The sequence below is a fragment of the Sarcophilus harrisii genome, chromosome 5 (assembly GCF_902635505.1).
Source record: "Sarcophilus harrisii chromosome 5, mSarHar1.11, whole genome shotgun sequence".
NCBI lineage: Eukaryota > Metazoa > Chordata > Mammalia > Dasyuromorphia > Dasyuridae > Sarcophilus > Sarcophilus harrisii.
This window is the reverse complement of record NC_045430.1, coordinates 220419529-220435912: the sequence shown is the minus strand read 5'-3', so window position 1 is coordinate 220435912 and position 16384 is coordinate 220419529. Positions and strand designations below refer to the sequence as shown.

General features: G+C 32.8%; 1 protein-coding gene across 3 annotated transcripts in view; it reads right to left on the bottom strand.

The window, feature by feature from the left end:
- CUL2 (cullin 2) overlaps positions 1–16384 on the bottom strand; it is a 101340-nt gene that overhangs the window by 16773 nt on the left and 68183 nt on the right. For all 3 annotated transcript variants that reach the window (XM_031939682.1, XM_031939681.1, XM_031939680.1), the window contains 6 exons: positions 10007–10114; positions 7020–7079; positions 6134–6262; positions 5936–6022; positions 3878–4030; positions 2736–2813 (listed from right to left, as the gene is read on the bottom strand). In XM_031939682.1, coding sequence (XP_031795542.1) covers positions 2736–2813; positions 3878–4030; positions 5936–6022; positions 6134–6262; positions 7020–7079; positions 10007–10114 — 615 coding nt within the window. The remainder of the gene's footprint in view (positions 1–2735; positions 2814–3877; positions 4031–5935; positions 6023–6133; positions 6263–7019; positions 7080–10006; positions 10115–16384) is intronic.

Genomic DNA, 16384 nt, shown 5'->3' with positions numbered 1-16384 from the left:
TATACCCTTTTCAGCCTGAATATTTTTATCCATAATAGAGAGAACAAAAACAATTAGAAGGAATTAAATTAAGGAATTAAAGTTTTGCATTCTCTTTGTTCTCTTTCAACATTATTGTATCATTTATCTCAAAAGACTGAATCTATCATTTTCTTCTTGTTTCTGTCCTTTATATTTTTGTGCCGAAGAAATTCTAGTTAGTTTTCTGTGACGACCACGCTAGCACCTAGGATACCTTAGAATCAGCTAGAGTCAGGATAAACAAAAGTCCTTGGTCTTTATTCTTGATCTTTAGGGGTAGAAGTGAAGGAGATAGAAGCAGAATTTCCACAGCCTCCTTCTTCCTCGTCTACCGCCAAAGTGACTCTGGCTAGTCTTACTATACACCCTAGACCCTCCTATAATCCTCTGTATACACCAATCATTGAGCCAGCACAGGATAGTGGGAAGGGCCATTTTCCACGCATATGCCCATAGAGTATTGTCCAATTGGTAATTAGCCTTAAGTGCTTGGTTGTCTGACCTCAGTACATCCACTCAAGAGTTTCAGCCCTTTACAATTTTCCACAGTATTTTTTTTTAAACATACCACAACTAAATCTTGGGTTTAACTTTCTATGGCATCTTTAACAACAACAACAACAAAAGCTATCCTTGATTTTCATGGCCTTACTTCAATTATAATCTTTCATGCTACTCCTTTTAAGATAAGCTCATCAGAAAGTTAATTCTATAAAGTCATCTCTTTCTCTAGATAACTCATTCTCTTTTCTGTTTCCCTGTCATTTCTGACCATTGCATCACCATTTGTTTGTTTTTTGTTTGTCTTTTTTTTGGCCTTCAATCACTGAGCATTCTTTCCTTGAATCAGGGACATATGATCAAGGACCACATCTATCACTTTTCTTAACTTTCTGACAACTGTTTTCTTCAAATCTAAGGTAGAATGGATCTAATGTTCTATAATATAATCACTTTCTACCCAAGGATCTTTTGGTCAAAATAAAGTGAAGTGGCAGATATGCTGATTGTTTTCTTTACTTTCTAAGGCATGAAATCATTAGAAAGCCAAATCAAGGTGTTTTATTTTTAAGTAGAGACTTCCAGCAAATGCCCAGATAATTGAAGCTACCTTGTGTAAGCAAAGGATGGCTCTTGATTATATATCTTTTCTAATCTGTGCTTTGTACAGAGCAAGAACTTAATAAATGGCTCCCAAATTACATGTTTCTTACAGTTTGTTGATCTGTATTAAGAAAGCTATCATGACATAGTTAAATGCCCTCTGAGTCTTAGGCTCAGTCCATGAGAAAGCTTGAGATTTCTGTGTCTATTTCTCCTCTCTGTAAAATCTAAGAACACAACTTGGCTGTACTCTTACCATCTATTTAAGCTTCTCTAACAATATCCATGAAGGCCCTTTAGAAGTTGTTTTTTTTTCCCTTTACTATTTTTTATTAGGAGTATTTTTTCCCTTTTAACACCAAAACCACCAAATTTTCTTTTCTTTTCCTTCTTTTTTTTTTTTCTTCCCTCTGTCCACATAAAGTATCAGACCCTTGAGCTATGGATTCTCTGCCCAAAGAAATACAAATTTTGATTACTGAAACCTTAAAAGATATCTTGGGATTTACTGGCTAGATTTCTCTTGTAAGAACAATGCTTTAAACCCAAATCATTCTGATTTTCATTGATTGGATAACAATAAGTCCCAAAAAAGGCCCCATTTGGTCATTGTTTGGGCTCTACTGACTCGAGTGAATGTAAATAGCACAAACACGCACATACATGTATGTAGATGTATATACTTATATATGTATTTGTGTATGTAAGTCACCTTGGGTTTTTTAAACTCAGGCCTTTAGTAGGCCTCAGTTGAACTGAGGCAACTGTCCAACCAGTGAGTAAGGCAGGTAAGAAATGAATCAGAGAATGGCCTCTTTTAAGGCCATCTCCAATCATTCTGATCTATATTTTGACAATGGACCCAAATGGCTCCAGAGGAGAAAGTGAGGCTGGTGACTGCACTTAAATCCAACTCATTTGCATGTCATGACATGACCTTCCTAATGTCATGGTCCTTTTCCAGGACAAAGGACAAATAAGATATATCATTCAGGTACAAAGCTTAACTGCTTTTCTTAACTGCCTTTAAAAACAATTTTAACTTAGGTTAAGAGATCTGATCAATCTATTAAAAGAAAACCTGTTTATCTTTCTTAATATGCACTTATCCAAAATTTAAAACAGGAAATATAATAACCTAAAATAGGAAAAAATGAGGCACCAAAATAGTGTAAATAATTTCATTGTAACATAGAAGGTAAAGCAAACATTAGTTGTAATTTTCGTAATTTTCTTATATTCAACAGATTAAATTTTGATATGCAATGTTATACATCTTAACAAAAAATATTATTTCAGAGAAGTATTTTTCCAGTAGTTGATTTTTTTAGCACTTTTGATATCAAAAATCAGAATTATATAGATATTACAATATATGTATATTTAAAAAATTCCTCAGAAAAAGCTGCCTGAGCTATTTTTTACTCTCATTTTATAATTTTATAAACAGATTATAAAAAAGGTACTAGTTTCCCTGTGTGAATATAACCACAATAATATTCCAGCTTTGAAACTAATTTTTATCAGAAGACAGATAAGCTGTCTAATAAATTGAGAGAGCAGTAAAGACATAAATCATTAAAAACTTCCAGAATTTTCAGCTAACCTACCATTTGTACACTTTTTTCCAGTTCCTGAGGGATGGCAAATGTAGAGGAAGGAGACTGAGTAAGAGGCCATGCACCAGCCTGAAGAAGAAAAAAATCATCTTTAAAGTTGAATGGTTTATAATTTAACATTAAAGTAAATGTAAAGATAAATTTGCAACCAAAAATGTGTCCCTTCCAAAGCCTGAGAGTAAGTCATATTACTTAATACCCCAAAGCATTTCTCCCAAATCATGTAAAAAGTAAAAACATAATACATAATACATTTTAAATAAAAACAATATAAATTTAAAAGAAAAATACACTGATTTTTTACACTAAAACATATTTAGTGTCCTACACCATGACTGCTCTTAGATACTCTTGGATTGTCTATGACTAGACAATGAAAAGGCCCTTCTCATTTTCCACTTGAAGATGCCTACTGCCAGATTCCATCAGTGGTGAAGAGTCTGCTGTAGCAGACAATTCAGGAAACCCTCCTTACCAAAGCCCTCCTTTCTTTTTCTATCACTGAACATTGCTTCTATATCCCCAATCCCTATATCTGTGGGAGAGAACCAAGAGAGCCCTCTAATTCACTTCAATCCTTAGGGACATTCCCCCATTCTAAATTCAAAAGCAAGTAATAACTGGTTGGTTAGATTCCTGTACATATACATGCACATGTATGCACATGCACACACATACACACACACACACACACACACACACACACACACACACACACCCTGGCTATTCATACCACTTAGATGAAAAAGGAGTCAATGAATACAATCCTTTCTCTAAGATGGAAGACTACTAATCTTATTAAAACATTCCTGAAATACTCTCCTGATTACTGTTGGGGACTGTCATCTAACCTATTAAGTACTTAAGGTCCCTAGCCACTGTCATCTGCCTTGATATCCTACTTTAATGAGTATCAGACTTTTTTATGTGCCCTAGAGTTGTGCCCTTCTATATATATTTTCCCCAATAAATGCATTAATTCCTTGAGAGAAGGGGAAAGTCTGATATTTATTATTTGTATCCTCAAGGCTTAGCACAGTGCTTTGTACATAGAAAGTACTTAACAAATAATTTTCATTCATTCAATTATTAACAATATTTTAAATTAATTCAGTGTAAATATTTAGTCATACCTGTAGCACATATATTTGAAAACTAATTCCCAGATCTATTACAGTGTCCTGGTTTTTTATAAAATTGTTGAATTTGTTGTTAAGATCGGCACTGACATTCATGTCTGTATACATTCGATGGAGTTTGCTTGTAAACTCATATCCACAGGCTTGCTATAATGATAGATTTTAAAAATATTATTTAACATGAAAAGATATGGGTGGGATTAATAAAAAATCTGTCATTTGTCAAGTCATAAAGATGAATAGCACATCCCTACTAAGAATTACCCTCTGAACTGCCATGCTAATTTTTTTCAAACCAAAATATTCTTAATTTTCAAAACAAATGTAAGATGATTACTTCTGAAACACTATTTCCCCAGGTAATCTAATAAAACTGAAATGTGACTTAATAAAAAAATTAAACAGATGACTATATACTTGAAAAAAAAAAGCAAATACATCAATTTATCATATTAGCAATAAAAATATCAATTACTGGGGAGAAATAAATATTTTATAATATGTATGTACTTAATAAATGTTATTGAATTGAATACAGACACAAAATGAGAAAGGTGTCATCTTTCCAGTTGATCAAAAAAAAAGAAAAAATACATTGGGCATATATCTTTTAAAAGAGAGTGCAAAATATTTTTATTCTTTAAATGATTTATTATGATCTTAATATTAAAGAATAATACAACCAAATGGACTTGCCTTATATCAATTTACATTTAAATTAATGAAGTTCAATGCATAACTCTTTAATCTTTTAGTCATTCCCTCTATGATTCCATCAAAATCCTTTGTATCTCTTTCCATTTACTTTTTATCTTGTAGTCATAGTTCTTGTGTACTTTCTTGTTCTGACTTTGCTTTTTTTGACTTGCCCATTTCTTAAATGTCTTTCCAGTGTTTCTTAATATTCTTCATATGTGCCAATCTTAATTGCATTGTAAAAGTTATATAACATGAGTTTTATTTAATTATTTTTCTATTGTTGTACCTTTATATATGTCAAATTATAATTCCTAATAATGTTAATAAAAATGCTTAAACAGAGAGCTCATTTACTTTTTTATAATACTCTCAGGGAACATAACACATAACCAAATTACTGGGTTAAATGGAATGGTTATTTCTTTAATTTTTACTAAGAAATGACATGATAAATATGCCATGAAGAATAAATCTGTTTTAAATTGGTCTAAACCCAACAAATTTCAAAGCCATCTTTGAATCCCAAATCTAAGAGAGAGGTAACACAAGGATAAAAAGGATGGATAGGAGAATGAATGGATGACTAAGTAAACTCCATCGTTCCATAAAAAAAATAAATACATACCATGTTCATGAAAAGAGTAACAGTATTTCCACATGAGGATGGCACAAAAATATTATTTCTAACTCTTTCCTATAGAATAAAGTATTCTGACTGATGTTAAATATGAAACATTTACCAATGAATTAATCAACAAACATTTACCATGTGCTAGCTATGGTGGTATAAATACAAAGAATGAAATAATCCTTATTTCCAAAGTCATTCTTTACATCCTATTAAAATAGTAAACCATAATATCTAATTTTGTTTTTAAAATTTTCAGACAGGGGCAGCGAGTTGGTGCACTGGATAGAGTACCAGCCCTGAAGTCAGGCGGACCTGAGTACAAATCTGGCCTCAGACACTTAACACTTCCTAGCTGGGTGACCCTGGGCAAGTCACTTAACCTCAAATGCCTTAACAAAAAAACCAAAAAATTTCAGATATATTACAAACAAAAAGTGAGTAAGATATTAGTTTTTAATAGCAATTGTCAATGATTATGTAATGGATGGGGAAAAAATGCCTTAATTGAATTGCACTCTAAAAAGATGCAATTTCAAAGAATCTTTAGGTGAGTTTTTTTTAATAGATTGTAGAAACCTTACATAAAGTGAATACACATTTAAAATTTGTTTCATAAATTTATTTTCAGACATGAATATATCTATTATGAAAATAGTTTTAAGCAATGTGAAGAATTGCTATATAATACTGTTATATTATTCAAGAAGAGTGGATTTTGTTACCTTTAATTTATTGATCATGGCTTCTTCAGAATCCATAGACATAGACAGGCCATGAATTAAACGTTTGGCCAACATTCTTGCATAAAACTATTGGAAGGAAAAGAAGTGGTTACTTAAAGGTCATTTCAAATTCTCACATACTTTAAAAATGACAAAAAAACTTTACAACTATTTTTTCTGTATCAAATTGTTGCTTACCTTTTGAAAAACATCTTTATCATCAATATATTTGAAAACAGTAATGAAGCTGGTGAGCTTGTCTTCCACTTCATTCTCAGTCATTCCTTTTGCTGATTTTTTTAGCAAGTTGTCACAGTACTTAGCCAGCTCAAAAAAAAATTGAAAAAAATTTATTATTCATTAGTAAACTAACACATATATATCAAATCTTATTCATAAATAAGATTGAGTGAGATATACATTCCATTATGAGGGCATTATACAGGACATGATACAAAATAAATCAGAAAAATATATACTTTACTTTCCCAAAATATATATTTAAAAAGAAAATAAAAAATAAACACATTTATTTACCTTTTTTTTTTTTTGGCCAAGGCAATTGGGGTTAAGTGACTTGTCCGGGGTCACACAGCTAGGAAGTGTTAAGTGTCTGAGGCCACATTTGAACTCAGGTCCTCCTGACTTCAGGGCTGGTGTTCTATCCATTACCACCTACCTGCCCCAATTTATCATATTTTAAATAACTCAAAATTTTAAAATGAAATAAATTTACCAAGCTAAGTTTGATATGTGTAAGGAACTATGCCAAAACAAAACAAAACAAAAAAAAAAACTGATTCAAAGTCAGTCATATCTTCTTTTAAAAATATAACATCTTAAATTTCCTTTTGTGATTGGGTAGTACTCATAAGAGTACACATAAAATGGATATAGAAATTCATTTGTTCAAACAACAGATTAAAGAAGGTCATAAGTTCTGCTCTCTATTCTTAATAAGTAATGATTACTTTATCTCAAAAAAGCTAAAATGATGGAAAAAATGTAGTATTTGCTAACAGTGACGTTTTGAATTTTCTCACACTTGTTAGAGTTAGGCATAATGAAATAATTGCCTCCTTACCAGTTCAGGCGCTTTGCAAATAGCTTTGGGTTCTTTATAGTTTACTACTGAAGTCAAAGCCTATATGAAAATACAAAATAAGAGAAATGAAAATTAATATTTCCCTTGATTACTGCAGCAGTATCATAATGGTCTGTCTGCCTCAAAGTCGCTCCCCATTAATCTATCTTACACACTTACACACCTTTGATGCCAAGGTTATTTTCTTTAAGTACAGGTCCAAGTGATGTCCTTACTCATTCAACTCTCATGCTTTCCTCTTCTGTCCAAGATCAAACATAAACTTCTCTGTTGAGCTTTGTTTTAAAGCCCTACACACCACAACTCCAACCTATATTTCTAGCTTCATTAGACATTATTTTCCCTCCTGCACTCTCTAATCCAGTAAAACTGCCCTTTTCTTTATTTCTCATTCATAATATCTCATATCCATTCCTTTGTATTGTTTGTTCTCTATGTCTAGAATACACTCCCCTTCCTTAATGCCATGTAATTAGTATGACTTTCCCTTAAAGATGCAGCTCACATGTTAGGAAATCTTTCTACATAAAATTTTTTCTAATCCCTCAAATTGCTAGAGCCCTCCTTCCTGAACTATCCTAAATTCAATTACTTTGCACAAATTTATGTTTATTAATTTATATTGATGCTGTGTATAGATTTCGGTGGGCCTATTTTTCTCCTCACTATAATGTAAGCTCGTTGTGAGTAGGAATTGGTTCATTTTTTGCACTTGTTTCTCCAGTATGCCCAGGCAAATGATAAGCACCTAATATCGAATGGGAAAAAATGAGCACAAAAAGGGAAGCTAAAAGTGTGTGGGGGGGTGTATGGGTGTACTCAGTATGAGGGAATGCTCATGATAGAGCACCATCCAAAGGGCTATAATTGGGTGAGAAATGAAGAGATAGATGGTTGTGAGAGCTTTCTTTAAGTGAAGATTAGGAAGATCTTGTTCCTTCTTTGCTTTACCTTCCAATCAGAAGGAGAAAGGGTACTGGGAATACTGATAAAATGGGAATACCAAAGGAACCAAAAAAACCCCATATCATCAGATGAAAATATTTAAAGAAAGACATATATTCTAAAAGAATCAGAGTGAACATCTTTTTAGAAATAAGAGTAATTACTTATTGTAATAGCTGCTTTTTATGGTTTGTTTTTCTAGCCATCATTTTATATGTGACTGCTTTTTAAGGCACTGAAGTCTAAAGCCATTAAATTATAAATCGAAGAATCATTTGGAGACAATGGCAAAATTGTACACTAACGGTGTCATATTTGATGGAAATGTAAATAGTGGATTTCTCAATTTAAGCTAAAAGTGAGTCACTACATTAGAGGAAACTTTAAGGTAAAGCAAGAGAGACAGAGGAGACCAAAGAATCAGGAGGTCAAAACAAATGTTAAATATCACAGAGAAGCCAAAAGATCAGAGTTAAGAAACTGACAAAGGCAGAAAGCAGAGTAGAGACAGACACCAAAGCAGCATCTTTGAGTAGATGGATGACTGACTGGAGACAGAGACTATAGGGTTGGTTTAGAGGGAAATTCTGATGACTAGAAAAATGAGCAAGCTCTACAGTGTGAAGATCTGAGTGGAGAACCTTTATCTTGTTCTCTAATACTATCTACAGCTTGAGAAAGGGTCACAAGTGGCCTGTTATGAATATTACTTTTCTTTCTATTAGTAAATACTTAATGATTAAGGGTATGATCATGAATATTGTTTAAACAAGAAATAGAGTGAATGGAGCTCTCAAGAATGGAGCTCTGTCAACAGTGGAGGGTAATATGAGTATATGCCCTTAAAAGGGTTACTACCAGTACCCTGAGAGAGAGTTGTTAGAACATAAGATGCTTGAGAATAGGGCTTGATTTATTGTTTGTTTTTTTTTATTATATAGTTTTTTATTTACAAGATATATGCATGGGTAATTTTTCAGTATTGACAGTTGCAAAACCTTTTGTTTTGCCCAAGTGTGAACTGAAAGACTACTAAATGAATTAAAGGGCTTTGGAATCAAATCCATCAATAAACATTGGAAGAAAAAAACTTTATTTACAGACATGACTATTTTATATGTTTTATGTACCAATTCAATACCTAAGTAAAAATTATTTATTCATCTAAAATCATCATAACAAACTTTTCTAGCCACATATCTATGGGAATTCCATAAACACCACATTTCACTAAAAATGAAGTAAATTCTACCTCAAACCAATATTCACAAAGGTTTACTAAAAGAGTAGGTACGACACGATAGAAAAATCATAAAGTAAGGATACTAGGGTTAAAGTCTCATATAATACTCATTAGCCATCTGGCCATAAACAAATCATTTAAATTATTTCAACCACAGGTTCCTGCTATATAAAATGTAGATACTACTACTTGTGCTATATCGTCTTCAAAAACTTTCTAAGATTTTTTAAATTTTAAAGTGCTATAGAAATCTAAACAATTGTCACTCCATTAAAGAATGGAATTTGGTTATTTTGAAGATAGCTAAATCTATGTACAAATGGACACAGGTCTATATATATTGCCCAGGAACTTATTCATAATAAATGAGCCCCAAAATACAAAGAAAAATCAAGGAAGCTACCAAAGGAAGATCGATGTTATCAAGATGCAAAGGGATAATTATTTACAGAAATTATGAATTTTTAACTCAAAACAGATAGGAATTATTTTGATTTATTATAGTCAGATTCCTCTAATTTCTAAATTTTGAACAAATCTAAAAGCTAGTTAACAAGTTAAAGTCTCTCTGACTTTTAAAACTTTAATTGTTCATTTCCATGACTAGTCCAGGCCAAGTAATAGCAATGCTATGTACATTATAGCATATCATTTTACTCAAAACATCATTAACAATGTCACCATCAAACCATACATAAACACTAATCCATAATAATTCAGGTACAGTATGACATATGATAAAATTATGCAATTTTGTTTTATACATTATAAAAATTACCTTATCCAGGGCACTCATGAAGTGCTGATCACCATTCAAAACAGTGTTGATAAGTTGGGCAAATTTACCATGCACCTCCAAAACTGATTCCACAAATTGAGTTGGCATCTATAAAGATTCAATATAAATCAAATAATATAAATTAAACTATAATGACATCTCAACTAATTTTAAAAGTAAATTTTTCTAAGCAAGCTATTATAAAAAACATACTATGTAAAAACACATTAGCATTTTCCAAAGAAACTATGCCTCAGCAATTTTTATGTGAATAGCCAATAATATATTAAAGTATTTGAGAAATGCTTCAAAATACCTTCGAATAGGCGTGTTCATCAATCCACTAGTATCTGACAAAATATTTCTTTGCAAGAGCTAAAAAAATTAATATTGATTGCTGACTTAATGTGGAAATTAAAAAAATTCTGAGGTACTACCTTTCACCTATCACATATATTAGAAAAGGGAAATGATTAATGCTAGAAGGGATGTAGGAAAATTAGGACACTCATGCACTACTGAAAGGAGTTAGAAACTGTTCAACCATTCTGGAGAGTAATTTGGAACTATGCCCAAAGGGTATAAAACTGTGTCTACCCTTTGATTCAGCAAATACTATTCCTAATTCTGTATCCCAAAGAGAATTTTTAAAAAAGGAAAAAGAATCTTTTTGTTCAAGAATATTTATAGCAGCTCTTTTTGTGGTGGCTAAGAATTAGAAATTGAGGGAAAGTCCAGCAATTGAGAAAATTTTTAAAAAAGGAAAAAGAATCTTTTTGTTCAAGAATATTTATAGCAGCTCTTTTTGTGGTGGCTAAGAATTAGAAATTGAGGGAAAGTCCAGCAATTGAGAAATAGGAGAACAAGTTGTGGTTTATGATTTGTAATGGAATATAATTGTGCTCTAAGAAATGATTAGTGGGATGATTTCAGAAAAACCTGGAAAGACTTATATGATCTCATGCAAGTGAAGTGAGCAGAACCAAGAAAACATGCTATAAAGTAATAGCAAGATTGTGTGAAGATCAACTATGATGAACTTAGCTTTTCTTCCAAGATAATCCCAAAGGACTCACAATGAAAAATGCTATCTGTCTCTGGAGAAAGATTTGATGGAGTCTGAATACAGACCAATTGGTTTTTTCCTTCTTTCATTTTTTTTTCTGAGTTTTCTTCCACAAAATGACTAATGTGGAAACATGTTTTACATGACTATGTATGTATAATCTATACTAGATCATTTACTGTCTCAGGGAGAGAAAAGGGAGAAAGGGAGAAAACTTGGAACTCAAATTTTAAAAAATGTTTAAAATTCTATTTTCATGTAATTGGGGGGAAAAACCATTTGAAAAATAAAGAATGCTTGTGAACACTATCAAATAAGAATTAATACTAAACTAATGGCAAGACCATTAGATTCAACAGACTAAGGTTACTGTACTGCCATTAACTAGCTATATGACTTAAGTCACATGGTCTTGTTTCTCCTTATTTATATGTAGTGCTTTTCACAAAGCAAACACTAAACAAATATTTGTTGATAGATTTAAATATGTGAGTTGGACTCTATTACTTCTAAGATACTTCCTAAGCACTGTGCCTAGCACACAGGAGGCAACTTAAGGAAAGCTTGGATAAATTGTTAAAATGTTATGATTAAGATGATCCTAACACTAGTGGTCAAGAGAAGACTCATAAAGTGTTAAACTCCAATATTCAAGGGCACAAAATTATCTGCTTTATTATTATAGATCTTGTCTTTTAGTTTCCCTACTTAAAATAAAATAGGCATTTCCATAACATAGTAAACTAAAAAAAAGATGCATAATAAAATTTAAAAGATGCAAATCTATTATGCAAAACTTGCTATTCTTTTCAAACATATAACAAAATTTTCATGTAAATTTCTTTTTTTTTTCTCTCCCCCCACCCAACTTAGAGAAGACTATCTTTTGCTTTTACAGAGCTGAAAATTCTAATTCTTTCCCTCCCTTCCCATAAAATCTGAAAAATATGCAATGCTCTACACTTGTTGATCTCCCACTTCTACAAGTAGTAAGAGTTTTTTTCTCATTTCTTGTTTGGGATGAAGCTTATCCAGAGACAATTTTGATAATTCTATGTTCAACTCTAAGGCAGAAGTGCTGGCTATAAGTAACAATATACATAATTTTTTTTTAAATAACAAATAATAATGAAGGGAAGAAAAAAGCAATTTTGGAAAGAGTTAAATAAAGCTATCATGGAGATAATTGCTGCATGTGATTATTATTTAAGTGACTTTACTACATCATAAAGATAAAAGGGATACAATATCAGCCTAAGACATAAAGGGAAAGAAATGGAAACCTTGATACCCTCCCTTTCTTTTACTCATTCATCTAAGTATAAACTTGCAATTATTCTTTCTTACATGGCAAAGATAATACAAATTTCATTGTTTTAAAAATATTTCAAAAGTAAGCTCTTAAATTCACTTCAACCGAATGAATGAATAGTATTGAGTATTGAACTACAATACCTATCATGTTTTAAACTCTGACAGATGGGTAGAAGAAAGGGAAGAAAGAAGGAAAGGAAGAAAGAAAGGAAGGCAAGAAGGGAAAAAGGAAGGAAAGAAAAGAGGGAGGGTGGGAGGAAGGAAGGATTTATTAATAGATTAAGTCCAGACAATGTGCTAAGTACTTTACAAATTTTATCTTATTTGATACCCACAATGACTGGGAGGCAGGCATTATTATGATCCCTATTTTACAGTAGAAAAAAAACTGAGGAAAATGAAGGTTAAATGATTTCCCCTTGGATACAAAGCTATTAAAAATACTAATAGATCTGAATACAGGACTTCCTGACTCTAGGCCTAGTACTATATCTACTGTGACAGTCAGCTGTCACTAAATATAATCCATTGTGTCCTAGGATAGAATCCAGAACAGCAATAAGATTTGAGAAATCAGGGCCATGGCATTTTGCAAATGGGAGGCATCCTGAAATTTCGTAGTACCAAAGGAACAAAAAAAAATTACCATAAAATAGAACAACAAGCTACTTAAAGCAAGCAAGATTTTAAAAATCCTATTATACATGTGACAGAGATAGAATCCAACTTCTGGGATACCAATGCTACACCATGGACAGGGAAATCAAGTAGCCAAAGTCTGAATGTGGTTACAACCTTTCACACTTTAATTTGTAGCACTTCCTTATTACTACTTACTTGAAGTACTGCATTCTTCACAAAGAATAAATAAACATTGGGCCTCCATCTCACACCTCAAAATATGTGGGACCTCCATACAACTAAACTAAAATGAAATAAAGAGGCAGCATTCCTAAGCTCAGATTTACAATTGAAATAAACTCTCCTATAGTTAGGGAAGGGGACAAGCATTTATTAAGTATCTACTGCGTTTCAAGAATGGCATGAAGTGCTTTACAAACATTGGGTATCATGGATGTCTCATTTCCTACCTAGCTTTACTCATTTTATACTTCTTCAGAAACATTTATTTGGATTTTTATTTTTTTTTTTGGCTTTTCCATAATGTCCTTGTACCAGGTACCTCCTTCTCAACCCAGCCTTCTCCTCCTACCCTCTAATTTTCAACTTTCTTTCATATGTTGTCTTCCCAATAGGTTATAAGCTCCTTGAAGACAGAGACTTACTTTTTTCCTATCCATATATATCCCTCACTTACATAATGCCCAGCACATAGGATGCACTTATTAAATATGTATTGACTAATAGCTTTACAAATGTTGATTATAATGTCCAATCCTATCATTTTACAGATGAACAAACTGAGATACAGCGGTAAAATGACTTGTCATATAAACAAGAGGCAAAACTGAAATTCAAACCTAGTCCTAAGCTTCCATTTCCCACAGACTCAGGACAAAAGTATTAAAGTCCCTGAGCAAGACTAAGACACTCAGTCACTTTAGTCTTAGGGAAGTGACATAAGTTTTATCTGAAAATAGGAAGAGTCCCAACAGTTTAAAGAATATAAGAACATACCAGATGAATTAGTTTGGAATTGTAGTAACACTAAATTGATTTTTTTTTTTCAGTGTTCTGATAATCCCATTTCAACCAAATGTTTACCTTGTAATTCCATGTCTTATTTTATGCATTTAAAAACATTCTGAAAAGAGATCTAAAGCCTTTATCAGATCAATAAAGAGGCCATGATACCAAAAAACATTAAGGATCTCTACCTAAGACCCTGGAGAAAGATTTTCTGTCTAAAATTTGTTTCTTAATGACCCAAATATCCAAAAGATATACAAAGGGGAACTAGTTAAAATGCAAGCTCCTCTGTAGTAGGAGGTCTTTGAGACCTTCAGATGAGGAAACTGGGTTTTGCATTTTTCTCCATGGGACTTAACACAGTACCTGGCATATGATAACTACTTGGCAAATGCTTGTTTTTACTTTTGTTCTATTTTTGTTGATAGAATGGAGGCAAGGATGAGACAGTATCAAGAAAAAGGGAAAGCAGAAGTAAACTAAAGGCTTTACCACAAATGGAATAATGATTTTCTTAATACTTTATTATAAAATTTACTATGTTTAAGAGGCAGAAGCTCTTTTTTTTTTCTTTGTTCTTTTTTTTAAAAATTATTATTATTATAGCTTTTTATTGACAAAACATATGCATGGGTAATTTTTCAACATTGACCCTTGCAAAAACTTCTGTTCCAACTTTTCCCCTCCTTCCCTCCACCTCCTCCCCTAGATGGTAGGTAGTCCCATACATGTTAAACATGTTAAAGTATGTGTTAAATACAATATATGTATACAAATTTAGACAGTTATCTTACTGCACAAGAAAAATCAGATTTAGAAAGAAGGTAAAAATAACTGTGAATAAAAATAAAAATGCAAGCAAACAACATCAGAAAGAGTGCAAATGCTATGTTGTGGTCCACACTCATTTCTCAGTATTCTTTCCCTGGGTGTAGTTGGTTCTGCTCATCACTGTTTAATTGCAACTGATTTGGATCCTCTCAATGTAGAAGATAACCACTTCCATCAGAATTGATTCTCAGGGGTTTTCAAACTACAGCCCGCAGGCCAGATGCAGCAGCTGAGGACGTTTTATCCCCCTCACCCAAAGCTATGAAGTTTCTTTATTTAAAAGCCCACAAAACAAAGTTTTTATTTTTACTATAATCCAGCCCTCCAACAGTCTGAGGGACAGTGAACTGGCCCCCTATTTAAAAAGTTTGAGGACCCCCGTAATATAGTATTGTTGTTGAAGTGCATAACGATCTCTTGGTTCTGCTAATTTCATTTAGCATCAGTTCATGTAAGTCTCTCCAAGCCTCTCTGTATTCATCCTGCTGGTCATTTCTTACAGAATAATATTCCATAACATTCATTTACCACAATTTACTTAGTCATTCTCCAACTGATGGGCATCCATTCAATTTCCAGTTTCTAGCCACTATGAAAAGGGCTGCCACAAACATTTTTGCACATATAGGTCCCTTTCCAGAAGCTCTCTTTTTAAGAGACACTGAACTGAGAGAAAGGGAAGACCCAAGGAAAAGGGGAGAAGAGCTTTTTTTCCCCGAAGCGAGGGCAATAAAAAGATGGCCATCAAGGGGTGAGTCAGACCAGTTTTACACATATAGACAAATAGCCATTTTTATGGAAACTATTATTGGAAATTGTGTCATAAATTGGATGGGCCAAACCAGGGATGATGACAATTTCAACATCTGCGAGGATGATGTAAGCAAGAAGTATAGAATCAAAAATGTTTAGGGCAAAAGGGATTTTTAAAGATCATGTTATCTAACCCTTCAGATAAGGAAACTAAAATTCTAAGGAGGAAAAGAGCATAAAACTAACTAAACTCTAATGCTTTATCTTTCTGCAAAGGGCACCCTTACCTAACACTATCTTGAGAATGGAAGGAAGAGAGGGCTTTCCCCACTGATTATCTCCTGGGCAGCAGAAAGATGGCTAAAAAAATGGCCTGAAATAGCATTAGGAGTCATCTTGTAGAGAAAATGCAAAGGCCATGGAAATTTCATCAGGCAGATAGATATTCATGGCTTGAGAGAAATCTGGCAGTAGGAAATGGGAGAAAGGCAGTGAGGACAAAGGAAGTCTGACAACAAATATCAGGGCGAAACCAAAGGCAATGTAGGAAATAGACACCAGGCAAGTAAGTCCCTAAGACTCAGGGAAATAAGGGGGAGAATTATTAAAAGAAGCACTATACAGACAAGGCACTGGTTACCAAAATAAGGTCAGAGTATATAGTTAGCAATACTGAACTGATGCCAAAGTCAACCAAGCAAAGGATTCTGGTTTTTCCCATACCTAAGGCCCAAAGTTCCAGACCCTGGGGCATGGTTAATAAC